Raw genomic sequence first — 25,209 nt, forward strand, 5'->3', positions numbered from 1 at the left:
TTTTAATAGATAAAATTATGTCTTTACTTGTTAGCAAGGATCTTCTGATCTTTCTGAATGAGTTCCAAAAGCTTTTATAAGTGCCTTGTAAATTTGCAAATAGCCATGTTGTCGCTGACCCGAGATCCATCTGGTTGTTGCTTTTTTAATTTTTTTTTTCCCTTCTGGTTGGAAGATGAAAGTATTTTAAGAGACTGCAGCATCTTCCACCTTTCCTGGTGAGACTCTTTGTCTGTAACTGGAGATTGTTTTAAGGGCCTTTTTGCTCTCTTCAGTCATTCACTCAAGACAAAGGGATGAAACATTGAATGAAATACGAAGAAAGTCCTGAGCTTCCTTTTTTTTGTTTGTTTGTTTTGTTTTTGGAGTAGGACACACTGCAGATGGATGCAGAGACCTTAGGATTTTTGCTGCTTGGTACCGGATGTGTAGTGCTGTACTGGAAAGGGGGCATCATTCCAGCTGTAAGGTTATACTGCGTTGCACCTATCTTGATGCAGGGCTGGTCTTTCTGGCTGTGGAGGTGTGTGAGCGTATATTGTCACACAGTTTCTCTGCTCGAGGTTTCTGTGCAATATTAAACATCAGCAATGTTAATGATGGTTGAAGTTTTACGTACAAAAACAATATATAGGATTGTAGGCCAGAATCATTCATGCTGAAATTTATGAATGTAGGAGTGTTAATTGGGCTAAAGCAAACCTGATGACTGAGCTCATATGTATGATCCTCATTTACCTGGAAGGGAAAGAGAAAAATCTAGGTATAGATTCTGAAAAAGTATAGAGCAAATATTTCCTATAATTTCAATCGTGAAAGCTGATTCAGTTTATTTACCTCTTATCTGAGGTAGCATCTTTCACATTTAACTGAGGTTCCTGATTGATGATAATCAGATAATGCCTCCCCCCAAAAAGAAGTAGGGTTTATTTATTTATTTATTGGTTTACAACTAGGAGTATGTTGTTATTTGTTTTTGAGAGATGTCAACTCAATTTAAAATGCATGCAAATGTGAGGAGAAGTGAAGGAGAACATTCTCCATTTTAAAAGTCTTAATCAAATGAACCTGTTTGTTACTATTTTGGGTAAGTGATGATGGTGTGGTACGTTCTCATGCTTCAGAATGTGTTCTTCTGACCTAACCCGGATTTCACGTAACAGCCACAAGTGCCATTTTAAATCTTCCTGTTGTAGACTAATGAGCGTCAACATTTTACCCTCTCGCTCGGTGATGATACAAAGAGTGTTTCGCCAAAGGCAAGCTGAATATTGACCAGTCTGGAAATCTGAACAGGAACATTCTCTCCTTATGGGTCTTCCATAAATATAATTATGAAATTTGTTTTAGTAGGTTAGTGCCTGAATTGGTTTAGACCACTGATGGGATGCCTTAGATTTATGTTTCAGTCATCAGGTGTTTGCAAATACTGTTTTATTTTGTAGACGATATACAGGAGTGTGTTAGATGATGTGTATGAATATCCCATTCTTGAGAAGGAACTGAAAGAATTTCAGAAGATACTTGGGATGCATCGTCGTCAGTAAGTATTGATTATATATTTGTGACCAAGTCTCCTTTTATTTAGAGTGTAATTTATTTTTGTTTTCTTGCTGTGATTCAGTAGAGATAGTGGTGAGTGATAGAAGTACTATATTCATTTTTACAAATCGTCTCTTCTTTCAACTAAAGCTAGGTTATTCAGTCTTCACTGATGTTTGGATGGCGTGTGTGGTTCAGCAGTCACTGCTATCAATTTTGATTGGGATGACTTGCAAGTAGAGTGATACTTTGTGGGAAAGCTGGCAAAATTTCCCTCAGAAGCTGCGGTCTGTGTCTTCAAGAGGGTACATTCATTTTCATTCTCTCTCTGCAATCTGCAGTACTGAGAAGCAAGTCTCTTTTGCAATAGTCATCTCAGGGTTATTATTTTACTAATAATGATGGTATTTGTAAAAGATATTTCCTTGGCATGTTTTTCCAACAAATGGAGTTTGTTTCCGTGGTTTGGCCGTTGGGGAAGTGGAAAGAACTGTGTCCCTGAGGGTGACCCTGACTGCTTACCCCAGGGGCCTGAGCTGTGTCCGTGTTCTCAGTCAGCTCGTGGGCTGGAAGCATTTCTTTTCACTACATTGATTATGCAAGTCACAGAAAAGTTTTTTTTGTCTGAGCCAGGCGATCTTATCTTTCCCTGAAGGAGCTCTGCATTCTGCAGTGACCATTTAATGTTAAAAACTTTCTGATGTTTTAAACTTCATAATAGTTAGAACTTCCTTTTCCTAATTTTTGTCTGGAAAGAATAATTTGCATTTTTCTTTTTGTTGCAGCACTGTAGATGAGTATTCACCTCACCGAAAGGTAACACAAACCTGATTGTTGCTGGTTGCTAGCTAACTTATTGTCTTGCTTTCTTCCCCTCTGCCACTCCACTCTCTTTTCTTGGCTTCTCAGTTGAAAGTGACTGGTGGCCAAAAACATGACAGGATACGTCAGTGAGGTTAGACCTGCAATGTTGCTTAAGGAATTTTTTTTTCCTGCTGGTGCAGCCTGAATATCAGCTGTGTGAGCTAACCTGCAGTGGCTGTGACACTATTAGCATCTTAACAAGATGCTCTGAGATGTCAGAATTCAGGGGCCTGGGAGCATGTCCCCAACGGGCTAGAGAGACGTAGCAACCTGGGCAAACCAGGCTGAGCGCAGGCACTGACTATAGATGTCAAGTAGACAGAGCAAAGGGGGGATTTGTTGTGACAGGGACAGAGAAAGAAAGAGAGGAACGTGAATCTGTCTGTTTAACCAGAGGGAGAAGATGCAGCCAGAGAAACCTGGTGTATGGACTGCACAGAGGTGAATTGTGCTCATCAAATTTACTGGGCTGAAGCTGAAGTGTGTAATAAGCTTAAAATGTTACTGCAGAAATGTGGAAGGCAGAACATGAGATTGTAGTGAAATTGCTAAATAGGCCGATTGGTACATAGGAAATGTATATAAGAATAAGTGTATAAGATGTGGGCTCTGAACGTGGCTACAGAGAATGTCGAATTGTGCAGGCTGTTTAGCCTAGACATGTCCCGCTTACTCCAAAATCTCCACCTTGGCCATTATTTAGTAATGCAACTCCCAGTTCACTGATCCAAGAAAGGGTGGGTGGATTTCCTATACAGAAACCTTTTTGGCCAGACGTATGGGCTGAATGCTGTGTTGTGTGAATTACTGCTTTGTAAAGGGCAGGGATGCAGAGAGTCACTGTTGTCTTTTTTTTTTTTTTCTTTTTTTCCCCCCTCCCACACTCCCTCACAGAATAAAACCTTTTTCCACCAGTTCAGTCTAAAGGAGAACTGGCTGCAGCACAGAGGAACCATGAATGAAACAGAAGAAAGTAAGTATGATTGAAAGAGTGGAGAAAAAACTCCAAAACTGTGAAATTAGTTCTCAAGGGCTGCCCATAATGTAAGGTGGTTTTTTTTTTTTTTTGACTGACATGCAGCTCTGAACAGGACCTTAGGGCCACAAAAGAAGAAAGATTCGACTGTATAAGGTTACCGTCCCACCTCCTACTCTTCAGGGGTTCAACAGTGACTTGACATCTCAAGGGCTTTTTGCTGTCGGGTTCCTCCAGCAGCCCTGTAGCAGAGCTGTGTGCCTCCCAGGAGTACTGGCAGCCTCACCAGGCATTGCTCCTGCTCTATTTCATACTCTGTCTCTTGACCTAGATCTTGGTTGCAAAAGGTGAATGAATAAGCCTGTCACATGAAATGGGCCAGGATCTGCTAACTCTGGGAACCCGCCTTAGTTCCTTGTCTCCTCAATAACATCTCTGTGTGGAATGCAACGTGCCACTTCACTTTAATGTCAACCGTTTCAAAATGCGATTTCCCTTCCTCGCTACTAATGCAATAACACAGTGAGGCTGTGCCATAATGCCTGTACGAGGAAGGAGGCAGAGAGGAGGATATCACTGTGTGTACAAGGAGAGAACAGGCAGAAGGACCTCCTGCCTGGAAGTCTCACCTTTGGATGATAGATCTTTGTTTCTCACTGGGAACAAATCTCTGGAAGTTCACTTGAAGTCAAGATATTTTTGGTGCTTGTTTGTGATAGAATAAAAACTGAGCTCCTTCAGTGCCAAGTCTTTCCACACAATACGTGCTGCTGATAGATATCCTCTTTCTGTGCTTCAAATGTAAGTTTATTTGAGGTTTATGTTATCAAGGCTGCTTCTAAAAATGTCATTTCTGGATGAGAACCCCTACACTCATTCTTCTTCTTAAAAAGTCAGACGCAGTTCATGGGTGAATGAGCAGGGAAGTGTGCTTGGCAGCAGAGAGGGAGACTTGCATGGCTGTGGGGACAGGAGGGGCAGGACACAGCAAGGCCAGCCCTGACTGGGTTAAATTACTTTTATCTCACTCCTTGAGAGCATGAGCCACGGAAGATGATGGGATTGAGGGAATGAAATGGCAAAAGTGCAGTTGGGGAGAGGAGAGACAGATGGTGAGGGTGGACATCTAAGTCAGTGCGGTAGAGTGCTGATGACCGATGGTGCTTGTGGAGGATGAGTCTGTCCAAGGCACACCATGCCACTTGACTGGAGGCATTTTATCTCCTAATGTAAGCATTACCACGGTGACCTGCAGCCTATGGCTGCTTCCTCCTACTGGCATTCCCTCCTGCATCTCACAGAGGAGCAGCACAGGCTCCTGGAAGAGAAGACATGGTCCATGCCAATAGATACTGCAGACAGGACGTTTGAAAGGTGCGTGGGGGAGTGGGCTTTGGGAGAGTCAGTGTGATGGTTGTGCTTGAGGACCTGACCTGTGCGTTGGTTTAGTTCAATGTTAAATAAAGGATATGTCAGTAGCCCAATTATAAATTAACATATTGCTGTCATCTCCTCCTCCTGAGTGACAGAGATGGGGGAATTTCAAACAAACTCACTGTAGGCAAGTTGTGTTGCACGCTGCATATGGAGGCGAGATATTTCTGTCAGATTTTTTAAAAATTTATTTTTCTACCTAGTAGTTTAGAGTGCAGTTTGATGTCTCTATCTTTTCATGAGTTATATCCATTCTGAAGAGAGATTCTGCCAGAGGATCAAGCATCTGATTCACTGTCTGTCAGCAGAGACAGGTTAAGAAAAAATTACAAAATCAAATTACTTTTCTTCCCCAAGGTTAAATGTTAAGTTCCTCCTTCCTTCTCATTTTTTCTTTACTACAACACAAAAAAAAATATATATATTCTCGAGGGTGGAGTTCTTAACCACTTCTGTCAAGGTCTCAGTTAATGAAAGTGCCCTGAAGCCACGAAGATTTGTAGAACAAGCAAAGAGCTATTGCTACATTCATCTGTCAATAAAAATAATAAAAAAATTACAGCATTTCTGGAGAGGAAAAATTTTGTCTTATGGTAGCAGCCTGACTGCATTAAGAAGTACTAGAGTAGAAGGAAATAGAAAGTTTAATTAAGCACTGAAGTGACTATGAAGCCAAGAGTTGTGGTGATTCTTATTAGCAGATGTGGTAATTTTTGACATATTTATGCAAGTCTGCAGCTCTGTTTCTTCCCTTTTAAGTATGGCAGCTGTATTTCAAAGAACTGGCTACAGCAAACTCAGCAAATGATGTAAACCTAAAATTCTGGCACGCAGCAGGAGCGCAGTGTACATCCCTTTTTGTTTCTGCTACAAAGCACTACCTGAGCTGACTGCAGCATTACTGCTGGGAATCTCCCTCCCAGAGGCTAACCATCTCATGGACTTCAGTGGAAGTGATGAACCCATGGAATTTCTCCAGACCAGTCCCTTTTATGTGTTCTGTGAGTGATTCAGCGAAAGAGTTGTCAGAACTAATTGCATTGCTCTTTGGGCAGCCTCTGCTGGTGCTAAAAAACCCTGGCGATGCAAGGAGTTGAGATGTCTAGACAGATAAGCTAGCAGGAGTGGTTGAAGACCAGGGAGTGCTGTTCTTGCAAAGCCTCCTGTTCCAGGTGGAAGTGGAGGTCCAAAATAATTTCTGCAGTGGATATGAAATATACTGAAAGGATGGTGATTTATCTGAACCTAAAAGGAAGGGAGAAAAGATGGGAACAGGTGAATTTGCAAAGAAGATGATAGGCAGTAGAGGAGGTTGTCTGTGACAATCCTCACGGTAGGAAGTCTTAAATAGGTATTGCTGAAATGCAGCCATGGGGGTCTCTGTTTCCATTTGCTTGTCCCTCTCATTTCCCAGGGAGAGGAGGTGGGAAGGGGGATAATGGTGATGTTTATGCTTAGTTTCATGTCCCTGTAGGTCAGGCTGTAGCAGCCGTAGCAGGCATGCAGCCGAGGCATTGCCGTGGTTGGGTCTGCGAGATTCTTCCCTGCTCTGTTCAGCTGTCTCTGCCTACTGCTGAGCGTGTCTTTTTTCCTTTGTGCAGTTTTCTGCCGTGTGTACATAACAGAGCACTCCTATGTCAGTGTGAAAGCTCAAGTATCCACTTCAGCTCAGGAGATACTGAAGATTGTAGCAGAAAAGATCCAGTACCCGGAGGAGGAGTTGGCGCTGGTGACAGTCACGTTCTCTGGCGGTAAATAACTTCCCTTCATCTGATTACTTACCTTTTAGTGCATCACGAGAGGGAGGGCTGACATTTTCTGGTGCAAGGATACAGCTGTTCCTTTGCGGGCCCACAGCTGGATGACCACGGGAACAATGAGGAGCTGCTTCCCAGAGAGTCGTTTCCATGGCAACAGCTTATTCTTAGGTACCGTCAGATACGGCATCTCCTGACCAGGAAGGGAGTGCAAAGGACTCTCTCTCCAGCAGTACTGCAAGATTTTATTTTTTCCCCCACACATAAATCTCCTACTTTCGCATTTAAATTTAATTTGGAAGGCGATGAGGCATGGTTTGCTTTAAAAATATAAAAGGGGATAACAAATACTGTATGCTTGGCTGTTTCCTCATTTACAGCATGGGTAGTGAATATTCTCCAGCAGAAAGGAGGGAGACACGTATTTGCACAGTTGAGATACTGAGAGCAATCTAAGCAATATTTTGTAAGCAGTCTTGCTTACGTTTTTTGCTTATTATTTTAGTGTTTCTCACTGAACAGAAAGGCTTATTGCCTTTTTTTAAGGAAGACCAGACTGATCACGGATCTACAAAAAAGGTCTAAGAGTTTAGAATATCTTGGCCATATTCTCAGGTAATGTTAGCTGGTGTCAATCGCCTGAGACAAAGGATGCACCCTTAAAGATATGGCACTCATTCTTACTTCTTTGTCGGTCTAGGTAAATGAAATATAGTCAAATGCTGGCTTGTCTGTTTATTTGATTCAGAAGTGGAAGGTCACATTTTTCTCCCCCACACTGAACTCGGTTAAATAACCTTTTTTTAGCAGGGCAGCGGTGTGGGTGGCAGGGAGATGGTGCCCTGCCCCGGACTGTCGAGAGCCTGGGCATGGATCGGCCACATGGGAGCATTGCACATAGGCATCCTGGCCAGCCAGGTTACATCATTTGCAGGCACACTCATTTGACCCAAACTTACCTCCAGTGCATTTTGCAGCACTGCAAAATCACTGTGCTGCTGTTGTTTTTCAGGTCTTACGCTCCCGTTCAAGAGCAGGGCAAGTTTTGCTCTGATAGCAATACATCTGGTGGTAACTGCCTACTTAGCTAAAGAAAACCAACAATTCATAAATAATGAAACCCACTTATCTGTAGACCGCATTGGTTCCCAAGAAAGCCACAGAATAGGAGTGGTTGCCACTTGGCTGTTCAATAAGAAACAATAATTAAAATGCAGGTACAGTAGGACTGTCATTTGTACATGACCATTGTAACCCCTAAAATGTTATTTAGTCTCATTGCCTGAATTAATTGGAGATACCACAATTTCAGTATCTTTGTTCTTATGCATTGTCACTCCTGTTCTGCGAGCAATAAACACCAGCCTGCCATGCTTTCTTTTTTTTTTTTTTTTTTTTTTTTGCTATTTGCATGACTCAGGACTGTCATCTGCCACCCACTTGGAGGGCAGCAGTGTGAGCGTTGGAGAACACATTTTATTGTACTCCTGAAATGAACAAGCAAGCTCTTTCTATTCAAAATTATCTTGAAAAACATACTGGTAGTTCAACATAAATGTATCTGGTGTCAGCATGAGCATGGATAAGAGAGAAAACAGTCTGAAATGATGTTTGGCTCTCAGACTCTTCCTGGTCCTACTCCTCCCTCATGGGCAACGAAAAGTCCAAGCTGTCAACATGCATGTAGTGCTTTTGGGTCTACATTAATACAGTCACTGAAATCAAATCTCATGTGTCAGGTCTCCAGAAGATTACTTGGAGCCCACAGGACGAGACAGTTTTCCCAGGGCAGTTTTTTAGCTGTGTTCTGAGTTTTGCTTTATTTTTCCCTGCACCTTTCTCTGGTGCATCCAAGATTGTCCAGAGCTGAGCCAGTACTCTGGGGTGGAGAAAAAAAAAAGTTCTTTCTCTTTGCTACCAGTTTGGTGTGTCCTGCCCTTTTACTCAGATATTTCCTAAATGAATTAATCTAGGTCTAGAAGAACTTCTGTAAATACCGTACTATAAAGACTCTTCAGCTCTGCTCCATGGGGTGAATTTCATGGCGTTGGGGTCCTTTAAACTTCTTTTTCTGCTGAATGGCTGTGGCTACTGATGACATCTCTACCCCTGCTCTTGTCTGCCAGTGACACGCCACAGCTCAGTCTCTGGAGGTCAAGACGCTTTGCTCTAACAAAGGTCACTACATTTACAGTAGATACACATGGTTGAAGTGAAATGTTCTATAATGCATAGGAGGTTAGACTAGATGATTTAAGGCTTTCTTTCTGTTCTATCCTATGTGAAGTCCAGGTTGAAAGCAGATGCTGGAAGTTTTTGTGCTGTAGTCCAGCATCAGGGACATCTCGCCTTTATTGTACCTGAGTAGTGTGGAGATGATGGTCCACAGAGGGACTGGATTTGGTGCTTAGTTACATTCTAAGAAGTTGATGTGGCTTTACAAATATATTTGTAGTGTTTTTCTTATATTTGTATACAGCTTTTACTCCTCTTCTGAAGCTTCTGTATTTTGTTTTCTGTTTTTACAGAAAAACATGAACTACAACCAAATGACTTGGCTATCTCAAAATCTTTTGAGTCACCCAGTCGTATGTTTGTCTACCGAAAAGATCTGACTGATTCTTTGGTAAGGATGTGTATTTTATACTTCCCATTTTTTCTTTGTCTGACTCCAGATCAATGACTTGGTATTACTCTCAGAGGGCTTTTTTGATACAGAATTTATTTTTTTGCTTCCTTAGTAAAGCTTACTGAGCTGCTCTATACCTGAAAAAAAATATCTTGCATTAACAGCACTTATTTGACTAAACAGTAATGGAATTTGTTCATCAATTTCAAATAGACCAAAGCTTCTGTACAGCTTAAATCTTTCAATTTACATCAGTTTAGAAAAGCTGACTTGTGCTTGTACAGGACTGGATGGGATGAGGATTATTCGTGTGACTTTTTTCTTTTCCCCCTTGTGCCTGTGTAATGCTTAAAGTGGCTGGTACATAATCATACGAGGTGATGGACAAACTCTGTGGAATTGCTACATGTTGAAACACGTGTCATGTGAATTCTGACAAAATTACTGAGCATCAGTGTGACCCAGTGTTGTGGCTGGTGTATATCGCTGGTGGTATGCCCTCTTCCCTTTCTTCCGTCTCTCTGTCTCTCCATCCTCTCGCTGGTGCTGGGGAGGGGAGCGAGTCAAAGGGCAGCAGGTTTCTCTCATTGCAATCCCCATTTCTGAGGACAGAGGGAAACTCTCTCCCTCCATGATTCCCCAAAACCTCAGTGAGGCAGGAACAGTCAGGCACTCAAAGAATTACTCTTTCAGTAGTTTTCTGCTAATTATGCAGATGTTTTGAGGAAAGTGCAGGGGTGGTATCATCACTACCTTTTATGTGTTGTGAGTACCACTAGGATCTGTGCATTCATCCTAGGGATGAGAAATGTCTATTTACATTTTATTGGATCAATGTTCCCCGAAGAGCTGACATGCCGCTATTATTGTAATCTGTCATCCCCATTATCTCCGGTGTTTTAGCCACCTCTAAAAATGCTAATATTAAGGGAAGGTTTCCAGTGCAGACAGGTGACAGCCAATCTAGTTTCATTAGTTACACAAAATTGCAAAACTTGCTGTAACTGTCAGAAATATAGCACCAAAGTAATGGCTTAACCGATAATAATCTTTTATCTTGGCAGATGGTTCATGTGCCAAGTTTCAGCCTGATGAGGTAAAAAAACCCAAGAGAAATGCAAACCTTTGAAAATCTGAGCTAATAATAGAAATGTCAAATGACCCTTAACACCAGCAGTACCAGTGCACGCCACAGTAATATGCTAAGTAACTTCTATGAATCAGGACCCACAGTGTTTTACTGTTCGGTGATTACAGTTGGAGTAGATTAATCATAAAATGTATGGATTTATGTTATTTGTGAAGGTGGATTGGTGGGCAAGTTGTGTGTATTTGTTCTAAATCCGATGTGTTTGCAGAATGATTCCTTTATCTTATAATACAAAAATGTCCTGATGTCTTAATTCGGATTTTGTTTTCTGATGGTTACAGGGATTTTATTTTCATTATGCTGTCTGCTTGGTCAGTGTTTTATATTCAAGGTTCAGAGAAAGAGAGGGAGAGGGAGAAGGCCTAATCCAATAGGAAATCATTGATCCTATTGACCCATTTCCTGTTTCAAACTATTTATTAAATAGGCTATAACTCTATGATTTTGATTAGTGGGGGGGAAAAAAAACCCTTAGAGCGCACTTAGAGAAGATTACTTACTCAGCTTGGTTTTGTACCTTGGTCTAGCAGCTATTTCATTGCAGAACTTTTGGCTTTTGCTGAGGATTTTTTTGCTCTTGGCTATTGATTTAGAACCCATTTGCTGAAAATGAGGAATTGCAGCAAAGGTCTGTGAGAATTTTGGGAATCAACACCTGGGATCTTGCCTTAGAACTAACAAGCTTTGACTGGAGCCTCTTCAATGCAATTCATGAGGTAAGAAGCACCATATCCACTTCCAGGGTATATTACTCTCATGCAGTATTGTGCCATTATGATGCATTTTGGAGCATCAGTATTCCTTGATGCTCAGTTCATCGTCACGGCAGAGTGATTTGGCAGCTCCCAGTAGTGGTGGCATCGAATCAGGTCCAAGAGATGTATTGCAGTCCTTAATACTGAAAAAAATTGTCAAAGGTTTGTAACTTCCCTGTGCTGGGGCATCTCATGCCATCACAGAAACGTGGTGGGATGACTCTCATGACTGGAGTGCAGCTATGGATGGCTATAAGCTCTTTGAGAGGGACAGGTGAAGCAGGAGAGGCGGTGGGGTAGCGCTGTATGTTAGGGAGTGCTTAGACTGTGTTGAAATTGAGGAAGATGGTGAGGATGACAAGGTTGAATGTTTATGGGTGAAGATCAGGGGGAAGGTCAGCAGGGCGGACATTACGGTGGGAGTCTGTTATAGACCACACAACCAGGATGAGCAGGCGGACGAGGCATTTTACAAACGGCTGTCAGAAGCCGTCTGGTCGCCGGCCCTTGTACTTGTGGGCGACTTCAACTTGCTGGATGTCTGCTGGAAATACAACATGGCAGAAAGGAAGCAATCTAGGAGATTCCTCGAATGTGTGGATGACAACTTCCTCATGCAAGTGGAAATGAGCCGACTAGAGGAGGGGCCCTGCTTGACCTGTTGTTTGTGAACAGAGAAGGACTAGTGGGAGATGTGAGGGTCGGTGGCCATCTTGGGAGTAGCGACCACAAAATGTTAGAGTTTTCGATAGTGGGGGAAGTAAAGAGAGGCAAGAGCAGAACTTCTGCCTTAGATTTCCGGTGAGCAGACTTTAGCCTGTTTAAGAGGCTGGTGGACCGAGTCCCTTGGGAATCGGTCCTGAAGGGCAAAGGAGTCCAGGAAGGCTGGACATGCTTCAAAAGGGAATTGCTAAATATTCAGGAGCAGGCTGTCCCAGTCTGTAGGAAGACAAGCCGTCGGGGAAAAAGACCAGCCTGGTTAAACAGAGAACTTAGGCTAGAACTTAAGGAAAAAAAGAGAGCCTACTTGCTCTGGAAGAAGGGTCGGGTAACTTGGGAGGTCTATAGGGACGTGGCCAGGTCGTGTAGGGAGAAGATTAGAAGGGCCAAAGCTCAATTAGAGCTTGATTTGGCTGCTACAGTCAAAGATAAAAAAAGCTTCTACAAATACATCAACAGCAAAAGGAGGGTCAAGGAGAGCCTCCACCACTTGCTGAATGAGGAGGGTAGTGTAGTGTCAGGGGATGAGGAAAAGGCAGAGGTGCTCAATGCCTTCTTTGCCTCAGTCTTTAATGTCAAGACCGGTTGTCCTCAGGAGACTCGGCCCCCAGAGCCTGAAGTTAGGGACAGGGGGCTGTGTGAACCTCCCGTAATCCAGGAGGAGACGGTTAGTGACCTGCTGTGCCAGTTGGACACCCACAAGGCTATGGGCCCGGATGGGATTCACCCCAGAGTAATGAAGGAACTGGCAAACGAACTTGCCAAACCACTCTCGATTATCTACCAGCAGTCCTGGTTAACTGGAGAAGTTCCAGCTGACTGGAAATTGCGAATGTAACGCCCATCTACAAGAAGGGTCGGAAGGACGATCCAGGGAACTATAGGCCTGTCAGCCTGACCTCGGTGCCAGGCAAGGTGATGGAACAGATCATCCTGAGTGCCATTACATGGCGCATGCAGGACAATCGGGGCATCGGGGCCAGCCAACATGGATTCATGAAAGGCAGGTCCTGCTTGACCAACCTGGTCTCCTTCTATGACAAAATGAGCCACTTAGTAGATGAGGGCAGGGCTGTGGATGTAGTCTATCTAGACTTCAGTAAGGCATTCAACACTGTCTCCCACAGCATCCTCCTAGACAAACTGGCTGCCCAGGGCTTGGATGGGTGGACTCTTCGATGGGTTAAAAAGTGGCTGGATGGCCGAGCCCAGAGAGTGGTGGTGAATGGGGCAAAGTCCAACTGGCGGCCGGTCACTAGCAGTGTTCCCCAGGGCTCAGTTCTGGGGCCGGTGCTGTTCAATATCTTTATAGATGATCTAGACATAGGGATTGAGTGCACCCTCAGTAAATTTGCAGATGACACCAAGCTGGGTGGGAGTGTCGATCTGCTGGAGGGTAGGAAGGCCCTTCAGAGGGATTTGGACAGGTTAGATAGATGGGCTGAGACCAACGGCATGAGGTTCAACAAGAACAAGTGCCGGGTCTTACACTTCGGCCACAACAACCCCATGCAGCACTACAGGCTGGGGGAAGAGTGGTTAGAAAGCGGCCCGGCGGAAAGAGACCTGGGGGTGCCGATCGACAGCCGGCTAAACATGAGCCAGCAGTGTGCCCAGGTGGCCAAGAATGCCAATGGCATCCTGGCCTCTATTAGGAATAGTGTAGCCAGCCGGTCTAGGGAAGTGATCGTCCCTCTGTACTTGGCACTGGTGAGGCTGCACCTTGAGTACTGTGTCCAGTTCTGGGCCCCGCACTTCAAGAAAGATGTTGAGGTGTTGGAGCGAGTCCAGAGGAGAGCGACAAAGCTGGTGAAGGCTCTGGAGGGTCTGACCTACAAGGAACGGCTGAGGGAGCTGGGGTTGTTTAGCCTGGAGAAGAGGAGGCTCAGAGGTGACCTTATTGCAGTCAACAACTACCTGAAGGGAGGTTGTAGTGAAGTGGGAGTTGGCCTCTTCTCCCGGGCAACTAGCGATAGGACAAGAGGACACAGCCTCAAGCTTCGCCAGGGGAGGTTCAGGTTGGACATTAGGAAGAATTTCTTCTCAGAAAGGGTTATTAGACATTGGAATGGGCTGCCCAGGGAGGTGGTGGAGTCACCATCTCTGGATGTGTTTAAGAAAAGACTGGACATGGCACTTAGTGCCATGGTCTAGTTGACAGGGTGGTGTCAGGGCAACGGTTGGACTCAATGATCCCAGAGGTCTCTTCCAACCTGGTTGATTCTGTGATTCTGTGATACATTCTGCGTATACCTGGTGAGTTTTATTGAGGTTTGCCTCAAGAGAGTAGAAAAGCATGATTATTCTCTTAAAAACTGTCTGTGTGAGTATGTTATATATGCAAATTGTCCTTTACATTCGATGATGTTCTGGTAAATATAGGACTCTTACCTTATTGCAGTCTACAACTACCTGAAGGGAGGTTGTAGTAGAGTGGAAGTCAGCCTCTTCTCCCAGGCAACTAGCGATAGGACAAGAAGACATAGCCTCAAGCTTTGCCAGGGGAGGTTCAGGTTGGACATTAGGAAGCATTTCTTCACAGAAAGGGTCATTAGACATTGGAATGGGCTGCCCAGGGAGGTGGTGGAGTCACCGTCTCTGGATGTGTTTAAGAAAAGACTGGACATGGCACTTAGTGCCATGGTCTAGTTGACATGGTGGTGTCAGGGCAATGGTTGGACTCGATGATCCCAGAGGTCTCTTCCAACCTGATTGATTCTGTGATTTTGTGACTCCACAAATAGGTGTCCTTGATATCACTTTAACTACAAAAGAATTCACAGTTTTAGCAATTTAAATGGTCACATTACTGTTCTTGTTAGGTTTCAGTAGATTAAAAAATACTGGGCAAGCTTTATAAAATGGGATAATGCCCCACTTCAGTGCCCATTTGGTTGTTTCAATGACGTTGATTGGTGCTGGTGTGAGCTGCTGAGTGAAATACGCAGTTAACAGTACAAAATGTCACTTGAAAATATCATTCACTGAAAAGCATGTTTGCTTTCTGAGAAAATGAATGGGAAATTCCCTTGTTTCTCATCAGATGCTTTCCTTGATATTTCGTTTCAGGTTCTTTTATTCAGGTTAGACACTTTAAATCTGGAGCTGATGAAGTTTGGGGGTTTTTACCCACACCTCTGCTGATGAAAACTTGGCTATTTTTAGGAAGAAGTTTGAATGGAAATTTTTCAGATTCTGCAATGTTCTGATATGGTTGCTTTTTCATACTGAAACAGAGTGATGAAATGTAGAAAGAGGCAGATTCTTTATGTCCTATACCTGGCTGTAGCCAGAAGTGTAACTGCAGGAAATCTCACAAGAAAAGCATGTCTTGCAGGACTTCCAGTCCACCTGCCTACTTTAATAAGCCTCTAGACTTTACTAAGCCAAACCTGGACCCTGAATCATTTGTGATTGGCTCATGGTTAATGAAAAAATAAGCATTTGTAACCAGGTCTTTTTTCAAAAACATACTTCTAAATAATTTATAATTCATTTACATTTAAATTGTTTTTATATCCCTAATAATATTGTCAATGTCTTCCAGCAAGAGCTGATATACTTCACATTCAGCAGACAGGGCAGTGCTGAACACACCGAGAATCTCAGTCTTTTGCTTCAAAGGTGCAACGAGGTCCAGCTTTGGGTCGCCACCGAGATACTCCTCTGCAGCCAGCTCTGCAAACGTGTACAGCTAGTCAAAAAGTTCATCAAGATTGCTGCCCAGTAAGTTACTAAAGTTGCAATAAAAATCCTTGAATTCACATGCTTTATTTGGTGAGAAGTTGGTGCAAAAGCAAAGAAAGAAAACTAATTTGCCATCCTGTGTTTTAATAATGTAGTAAGCATACCTAGATAAAACAGCCCATAAATAACAACAACAAACACTGGCCAAAACTAGACATGGTAGAGTATATGCTGCTCAAATCTTCCCCAGCAGCTTAGCTGCTGTATCTGCAGCATCAACTGCAAAAGCCCTGATGGTGCAGAGATATCTCCTTTCTTAGCAGAGATAACTCGAGGACCATATTAAAAACTATTTGAGCAGCAACACAGTTATTCACCAAAAACTACACAGAAACCAAAAAACTTTTATAATCTTGAAACTCCTTCCTCTAGAGAGGAAACTAGCTGCAGTAAGCTCTTGCCCCATGTAATCCTCTCTAGAGTACTCTTATTTATTGGAGGAGGGGTTCTTCATTAGTTAGATTTGATGATCTGTTCTTGCCCCGTTACTAAATAGTGCTGGCATTTATTCTATGCCTTGGAACAGAATACAAATATATACTATATACAGAGAGTTCCTTTCTCTGTAATCACTCTTATTTTAGTAACCAAAGAAATGGAGCAATTTAAATATGTGCAACCATTCTCCTCACCTCTCTCTCCACTTGTTGGTCTTCTGCAATATTTGAATATGCGTGTTCATGGAAAATGTATAATTTGTTCCCTTCATCGACTGTGTTGATTTAATTTGCAAGGCACTTACATACAAAGGACTGTGCTCTGCTGAAGCAGTGCCTTTGGTGAAATGAATTCTTCTAATCTAATATAGTGTAACTCATAAATGTGATTTGATTTAGTTTGTGCGTTGTATGGCATCCAGTGATACGTTCATTTTTTGTCTTATGAATGGCCAAGTTTGGTCCAATTACATCAAAAACGGTTGGTTTTGTGTGCCTTGCTTGCACCACAGTAGCATTAATTTGCGTTCCAGGAAAAGTTTCATGTCTGTCCCACATGAATAGAGATATATTTGTCACTAGACTAAAATGTTGCTCTATTTGAATGAATTCCATCTCTGTTAAGTGAAAAGCCAAAGTTGTGGAGACTGAATACAGTTGTCAGTAAACAGACGACAGGGTCTCCCAGTGCATTGCAGAAGCACCCTTCATCATAGCATGTCGATGGTGACATAATGGATACACAAATAAGTCAGCTGGTAGCTTGCTCGGGGTATTTTTTTTAATCAGAAATGCAGCTTTCTCACAGAAGACATTATTATCTCTCATCCATTCTGGAAGAGTTGATGGAAGAGGAACAATTAGGGTGGATGGGTGGTGTGCGAAGCACAGGACTGTCATCGTGAGTCACAAGCCAAGCAGCCCTGCTATTTTGTTTATGACTAAGGCAGAGAGGTAGGGAGCTGTGACCAGCTCTGGCTGTTCCCTGTTCTCTGCTCCCAGATTTGGCCAGGAATCTTTGTCTATGACTTTCAGCCTGTCAGGAAGGCACCAGGACTAAGATCTCATGTTCAACGTTGTGTGCTTCACTGTTGAGGAACACCTGAAGAAGATGGAAGGTTTTTACACAAGCGTGTCAATACATAAAAGGGAGACAGAGTTCTTGATCAGAGATACGTCCGCTTCTGTTGATGAGCTAGTCTAAAATAGAAAAAAAAATATTCAATAAAGAAAATGAATTAGCATGAATTAGCGTGTTGTTAGACATTAACATCCTGAGGAGTTACGGAAACAAGTCAATGTAGGGTTAGAATAAATGGATTATAACAGCAGCCTTCTTGCTCACCAAGCAGTGGCTGACTGTAAAAGACATATCTTGCCTTTACAGTTCTTTGTGAGAAATGGGCCCACCCAATAGACAGTTTATTCAGGCTGTGTTGGACACCTTTCTTGTTTTGGAATTAATTACCTTTGGGAGCTGCCTGACTTTAATGATAAAAGGAGTCTAAGCAACAAAGTTAGGATTAACTTAAGACAGCTTAAGTGAAGTGAGAAATACACTGTCTCAAGATAGTACACAGCGATGAGTGCAAGCTTCATAAACCTTGTAAGAAGTGCTGGCGAGTTTCCAGTCTAAGGCCTTGGCATGTACTTTTCCCTGATGATAAATCCCAGTGAAGGCAGTGGATTTGTTTATACTTAAAATTATCTTAAAAGAGGATTCTCACTTTCACACACATGCACAAGTATGTTTATAGCGGTCTTCAAGAATCTGCAAGAGAAGGGGGAATCTTTTTGTTTGAGAAGGACTCGATATTTCAGGATTTCAAATTTCCTAATGGACTAGAAATAAGTAATGTCTGATTATATATAGTAAAATATCAAAGAATAGAGGTATCAAGCATATTCTTTAGGGACCTGTACTGGAACCAGTGCTAACTGCAACTAATTTATAGGGATATGTAAATTGAACATTAATCAGATTTTCAGATAATAAAAATGATGAGGGATTGCAAATGCATTGGAGGATAGAAAAAAAAAAAAGAATGATCTAAGGAGTCTAGTGGCATGTGCAAACAACAGTAGGATAAGATTTAATTTAGATAGATGCAAAGTAATTCAGCTAGGGAATGCTAATACTGAGCTGAAGAAATAAATGCATGATTGTACAGAACAGTACTGTGACAGAGGTCCTTGGGTGATAATAGATGACAAATTAAAGGCAAGGATAAAGTGTGCTGCTGTCCCAAATAAGTAATTTGATATTTGTTTTATACTTGCATAGGAGGAAGGTGTAAGAACTTAGAGCCAAAACAGTAATTATGTTTCTCCTTCCCTCTCCACTGTCTCACTGCATCTCCTTGGTAAGAAGGAAACACATGAGAGAGAAGTTAAAATAAATTACAAAGAATTCAATGAAGGATAATAACAATATAGAAAAGTAGATTGCAGGCCATGACCGCAAAGAGAAATTGAAGGAACCAATGATGTACAATTTACAGAAAAGATGAAAAAGGGGATGAAAATATTTATAATACAGCAGAAGAGAGGTCATGGAATTACGCTGTATAGTAAAGGACAGCTGAGAGTAACTTGAACATTGAAAAGGGAAGATTACTTTTGACAGCAACAGGGAAAAAAATAACCTGCCAACAACAGGGTTGATGAGACAGTGGAACACTTGCTAAAAAACTTCTTAGAGACCCCATCAACTAGACTGCAGGTGGTCATGAGAGGATATTTAATGAGTTCATTATGTGGAAGATGATTGTATGTTAGTGCTGAGGGTTGAAATGGGACTCAGTAACCTAGGATACCTGTGCATTCCATTTACCTCTGATTCTGAGTACAAAAAATCAGAATATAGCATTCATATTTTTATTCCACAGCTGTAAAGCCCAAAGAAATCTGAATTCATTCTTTGCTATTGTTATGGGTCTCAACACTGCATCTGTCAGCCGGCTGTCTCAGACCTGGGAGGTAAGATGCATCTTTATATCTTTTAGACCTTGTCGAAACCATTTCTCGCGAAGTTTGTATACTGGTGAATTACCTTTTGTTTCTAATTATTAGTTTTTCATGCTGTAATGAAACATGGAGTGTCAGTAGAGAAACTTCTCTGTGACCTGAAACCTTAGATACACAGCTATTCAAATAAAACTAAGTGTGTCCTCCTAGAGCTTTTAAATAAGAACAAAGCAAGGAGATCTCACCCTCTTAAAAAATAGGGTAAATTATTCTAGCATTTCAAGTAGATGTCAGAACAGAAAGTCTTATAAAGGTGGCTCCAAATAAGTAATACCTTATTATGGAATAATGTCATTAAAAAAAATTACAAAGTAGAAATAAACCCTCTTTAATTCTCCTTTATCAGCTCTTTTGTAGCTGCTTATATTGAACAACAAAGTTAGGAAATGGGCCATGAATAAGGAGCATACTGGAGAACAGAGGTTATCTGCTAAGCAAGCTACTGCTTGTGAGACCATGGGATGTTTAGAGGAGGGTCCCACTGGGATCTGTGTTTGTATTGTGGAATTTTTTTTTCCATCCAAGTAAATTATTGAGTGGTAGTATCTGCAAGTTTACTGTATCCTGATGAACCAAAAACTGGGGAAGGAGTTTTTAGTGTGACGGGGTAAAGCCTTATCCCTCCCCCATGCCCCCAACACCACAAGTGGGCAGTACTCAAAAAATGTGGCTCTGTAATACAAAGTGACAGAGACCATCTGTGATCTCCTGCCTTGGAGATAACTCTTGAGCACCAACAGCTGAAACCAAATGGCCATCAGAGACTTACAAACCTACCTGACACTGTGCAGAGCAAAGTCTTCCCCCTTGGCTGAGATCGTGCATATGGAAACATCACTGCCTGTGTCAGTGGCTACAGCACGGAGAGGAACAAGGGCAGTGGCTGCTTCTGCAGGGAGTTTACAGGGACTCAGATAGGCAAGGAGGAGCTACCTTTAAATAACAGGTAAAGCAAAAATTTTAGACAAAAGTACATACCTGAAGATGACAATACAGAAACCCCTTGTCTCTCCCATTTCTAAAACACCGCTCTAGGGAACATTTGCCCTTGCCTGCTCTTACAGGTTGCCTTCATGCCATTTCTCTGGGCTTTGGCAGGAGAGTGGAAGGGACTAAGTCTTGTATCAAAGGCACCCAGAGGCAATGGTGTAGATCTCTCCCACACAGAAACATGCAGAACTCTGATGTGTGGTGAATCCTCGAGATCACACGCTGCTGGTGGACTTCTCTCAGGGAGAGCAGAATGTATTGCTTGTTGGAACAAGGGGTGCATCTGCATATGTATCACTGTAAATATGTCACATTTCAATGTGTAAAATATTTATGAAGTCACATGCTTTTTTTTTTTTTATTTGTAAAACTTTACTGCACTGGAAATTTCAAAAGCAGAAGGTTATTTGCATTAGTAATGTGACTTCTAGAAAGTAGAGCAATGTTTATAAATTAATTATAATTACTTACACTTGTAAATGAAGCCACTTAAATTTAAGCAACCATTTAGACACTAAATTATATTGGCTCTGCACTTGAATTCTTAAACAAGTAGAATGCTCCCAAGCATATTCTTCTACTCTTTTTCTACAGTATGCAGTGTTTTAATGAGCCTAACTTTCCCTGATTGAAGATATTAAAAGTGTGCAATTGCAATTCCATATTCAGTTATTTTAGCATCTTAATCATACAGCACATCCACTTAATCTTAATTGTTCTAAATCTCTTTTGGTAGTGTCATAGTGGCTGTCAGGGTCTAAGGACAAAGACAAGACAGGATTTATACTAAGAGGGTGTATCTTCTACTAGACTCACTAGTACGGTTGGAAAAAATAGACAGGCTTTAAGATCCCCACACCCTCCTTCGAGTCTGAAATACCAGCAGCAAAATTCAAACTCTAGAACAATTGTTTTGAGTATAATGAGGTGAATCCATTAAAGCATCTTAGAGATAAAGGAGGTGGATGCTTGTGGAGCAGAGCAGGTGTTAGCGCGTGGGGCAAGATGGTAGTTTGTGCCTGGGCTCCCTTGGAAGGTGCTTTGTGCACCTCCCTGTGGGATTGGGATGAGATACCAGAGATGGGGTAATCATTTGTTAAGGAAAGATCTCTTTCTCTGGTACCAGTATGTGCCAGTAGTAACACTGGTTGGCACTGGGCGCAGTGTATCAAATGGCACGGAGTGTGATGCATGTTAATTTCTAGAAGCAATATTTTAGGGAAAGAGTGATTACAACAAATGATTTAACCTGGATGTGATTACAGTATCTGAATTCTCAGCCTGTGTTACTGTTTCTAACTTGATATGGTTATTAAGGTAAATGCAGCAGACGTGGAAGCTAGAGAAGGAAATAAAAACAGCTGCTAACAAGCACTTTCTGTAAAAGACTGGTGCAAGTCCCGTATGCGAGGCTGCAGGGTCTGGTGCCTCGCTGGCATTGCACTGACCATGGTCTGTGATTAGGTCTCTTGGAGCTGAGGAGTGGAGGTTAACTGCCTGTTGGTACTTACAGCAGGTACTTCACACACGGCAGTGTCGTGGAAAAAAATGCCTCAGCATTTTTTTTGCCTATGATGTGTTGTTTTTTTAAAATCAACTTTACTTTTTTTTTCTCTGTTTTCCCCACTTCAGAAAATTCCTGGGAAGTTCAAGAAACTTTTCACTGAACTTGAAAGTTTGACGGTAAGGACGGTGTTGACAGCAGTATGGCATTGCTTGTCTTTACCTGCCTTCCTTCTTCCTAATTTATTTGGAGGCTGCCTGTCATTGTCTCGAGCTGGAAGTTGTCATGTCAGATGTGTGATTTGCTGAAGGCCACGTGGCACCCCAGAGCTCAGAGGTGGTCTCCAAACACAAAAAGGAAAAAAGCTGTATTCCTGACAGTTGGAGGAAGGGCAGAGAGAGGGGAGTGTAGTGTTGGTTCCCCAGCATCAATTTGGAAGCTGTTCTTTTGCCATCGTGGTTAACCAGCCTTTATCAAAAGTAATATGCTGTGGATTGGGCAAAAAGGAGGACAGCTGAAGTTTAAAAATGAAAATGAAAATCCGAGGCTCAGGGTCTTTGTTACTATTATCAAAGCTGAATAAACAAGTGTTTTCTGTGGCTGTCATGGAAGTGGGTGCGTGGTGATATCACTGCCTGGCACGGGGCACATGAGATCCAGCCTTTAACGCCTGTCACACTTCTGTACTTAGAGTCCTTTATAAATTAATATGTTTTCAAGATTGTGTGTGAGCTGGTGTACAAAAATGTTTGTTTATATGGGAAATTGAGATGACTTTTTGAGTTACTTACACAACACCAGTGAAACATACTCTTATTTTCTTTGAAAATCTCCAATATGGTCCATTGATCTGAGAGCAGTTTTTGCTGGGATTCTTTTGTTGTTGTTTGTTTGGGTTTTTTTTTAAAGAAGAAATTAATCAACAGTACATTCTGGAGTGCATTTTGTGCTAGATAGTAAGCGGAAGAGATTTTGTTGGTAGAAATTTGTGGGAAAATTACAGGGCAGTCCAAGTGAATCTATTCTGCAGCTTACTCCCATTTCAGCATTGCTTCATCTAGAAGAACATAATTGCTTTTGTTCCTTTCGCTGTTTGTTTCCTGTTCAGTTTTGTAAGTCACCTAGCTTAGAAAATCTTTATCTACCTTGTTTCCCAAAGAAACCTTTTATATCTAAATCATGTTCAGATCATAAGCCCGTAATGGATTTAGAATTGCTCTTTTTATAGCCTATTGATTTTTCTCTCTATTACCCAAATGGTTTTATAGGACCCTTCCCTGAATCACAAAGCTTACAGAGATGCATTCAAGAAAATGAAATCTCCGAAAATCCCCTTCATGCCCTTACTTCTGAAAGGTAATATTAAAGCTTGGCTGCTCTTCTTCATTGTGGTTAATTAAAATAAGTGTAAGGTGATTTTTCCTTCAGGTGGCCTTATAAGTATGTGGCAGATGTAGTGGTATCTACAAGATAGGACTTGGTCTGGATAATAAACAGCTGCCTTTTAATACAGGGGGAAGATGGCAATTTTCACAGAGGTTTTCAAACTTCTGTTCCTTCCTGTCAGGCGTGGATAGAGCAGTGTGCCATTGCTTTGGCCACATCCTCTTCAGTGGAGAAGTGAGACCTGGCAAGCCCCAGAACAGGGCCACCCGCTGCGCTGGGTGCAGCCACACAAGCGGCCTCGGCCACGCTGCTGGTCTGAGGTGCCTGTGCTGAGATGCTCACTCTGCCTCGCCAGGGTCATCCTAAATGCAGAACCTGCCCCATCTGTCTGCCCTGAGAAGAGGGGATTTTCAAGTCTCTTACAGGTTTGAAAGAGAGAAATAAAATCTTACTATTAAAAAAAAAAAATCTATTAAAGTACAATATTTTACACTTGCTTCATGCAGTGAGCTGGGCAGCTAATTAAGTGGCAGGTATTTCAAATATTCCATTGTCTTGGAGTCATTAATTATTAATTGCTTTGTCTTTGAACATGGCAAATTCCTTTGATTATTTCTGTCTTCCGAAAGTGTTCTCTTTAGGCTGTTTATTCCAACCTGCTGCTGCTGCGAGTTTAAAATGTTTGAAGACAGTTCCCCAGATCAGTCAGTGGCAGTTCAGGAGCCATCAGGCACTTCCCCTCTTTGCACGCATCAAAGGAGTTTGCATTAATTCAGATGGATATAATTATCAAGGCTTCAAAATCAGTATTTTTTACATGTTCTCGAGTATGTCTTGCCTGCAAACAAGGACAGCAAACATAAACAAGTAACTTGTAGCAATGATGTTTGTGCAGCACTACAATACGGTGTATAAGAACATGCACATAAGCATCATGTCTCTAAAATATATAGGAGATAGGAAGGAGGCTTTATGAAATAATACAGTAATTTTCTTCAATACAGTGATCCATAAGGAGACATTGCCAAGGTTGGTAATTCCCAAAGTATTGCACAGTACATAGGACTTTATTCCATGTCAAGCACGTTTGTATTAACGTTATTTCCAAGACGAGTAAAATAGACATTGATAACATAGAAATCATTGGTAACTCAACAAATTACTGTATTTCAACACAAGAGGAATAAAAGTAGTTTCAAGAAAAAAATGAAAATCATTAATAACCTTTCTTCAATTATGAAAAATAACTTTAGAGTGTCCTTTTAAAGTTAATTAAATTTAAGCTCTCTTACAGCACACAGACACAGCTTTTGAAAATCAGGCATATTTTTCAAATATGTAATAAAATACTGTGATTTACCCTTACAGCATAGCTCAGATGCAATTTTCTGCTCCACTGAATTTATCTATACTCTTAGTTGCTGGCTGCAAAGCAAATTTCTGTTCCTTCCACCATTAGAGATGTATACATTGCTGTCACTGACTTAAAAAGCTGTGTGGAAATTTCTGCTTCCAGTATAAGTTTTTTGTTACAAGTGACACATGGTTTTTAACTGCATGGATATAGAGACAAGCACTGCCTGTGTCCTGAAGCACCATGTCCTTTCCCTGCCCCTTTCCCTGGGTGCCCCAAAGCAGCCCAGTAGAGGAGGTGTAGAGGGTCCTGCTCCTTCCTTTCCCCCTGATTTTTAGGATGCTGCCCAGGGGCAGAGGGGTGCTGGAGGCATCCTCAACATATCCCATGCTTGCCCCGCTTACTCAGGAGTGCTGGCTGGACCCAGTGAGGCTGGGCTGGCATCCTGCCTGCCCCAGATAGATCCCAGCCCAGCCGCTCTCTGGGCATGGGAGCTCTCCATCACCCCTCACACAGAGCTCTGCCTAATGAGTCCCAGCCCCGGTTTTCCACCCGCACATGAAGCTGTTAACATTTGCATTCTAAGCAATTACAAAATGCCCCTTGGGCACAGAACGAGTCTTTGAAACAAAAGGGAATAAATCAGGTTGACTGTTTTGGGGGAGATGAAGGGTTGGGGATGGGGTGATAAAGCAGGTGCCAGTGTCAGCTGCAGGTTCCCAGTCCTAAGATCCCCCAAAACTAGGGGGACCAAGAGGGCATCAGACGGAGTTCTGGAGATGAGCACAGGATAAATGCTGAGATGTACAGTTAGACTGGTGGGTTGGAGGTTGGCGCCTCTGCTGAGAGGGAGACGTTGCCCGTTTACTGTGTGCCAGTTCCCTGCTGGCAGACACAGCTGTGGCTTTTAAGAAGTAATGGTATCAGAGTGCTGTCT

At 42.2% G+C, this 25,209-nt stretch overlaps 1 protein-coding gene across 3 annotated transcripts in view; it reads left to right on the top strand.

Moving 5' to 3' along the window:
* Positions 1-25,209, top strand: part of RAPGEF5 (Rap guanine nucleotide exchange factor 5) — a 164,714-nt gene that overhangs the window by 126,860 nt on the left and 12,645 nt on the right. For all 3 annotated transcript variants that reach the window (XM_068404779.1, XM_068404780.1, XM_068404781.1), the window contains 10 exons: positions 1,446-1,543; positions 2,328-2,358; positions 3,301-3,379; positions 6,418-6,567; positions 9,102-9,199; positions 10,946-11,068; positions 15,375-15,553; positions 18,900-18,990; positions 21,661-21,711; positions 22,801-22,888. In XM_068404779.1, coding sequence (XP_068260880.1) covers positions 1,446-1,543; positions 2,328-2,358; positions 3,301-3,379; positions 6,418-6,567; positions 9,102-9,199; positions 10,946-11,068; positions 15,375-15,553; positions 18,900-18,990; positions 21,661-21,711; positions 22,801-22,888 — 988 coding nt within the window. The remainder of the gene's footprint in view (positions 1-1,445; positions 1,544-2,327; positions 2,359-3,300; positions 3,380-6,417; positions 6,568-9,101; positions 9,200-10,945; positions 11,069-15,374; positions 15,554-18,899; positions 18,991-21,660; positions 21,712-22,800; positions 22,889-25,209) is intronic.

Source organism: Nyctibius grandis, chromosome 7 (assembly GCF_013368605.1).
Source record: "Nyctibius grandis isolate bNycGra1 chromosome 7, bNycGra1.pri, whole genome shotgun sequence".
Taxonomy (NCBI): Eukaryota; Metazoa; Chordata; class Aves; order Nyctibiiformes; family Nyctibiidae; genus Nyctibius; species Nyctibius grandis.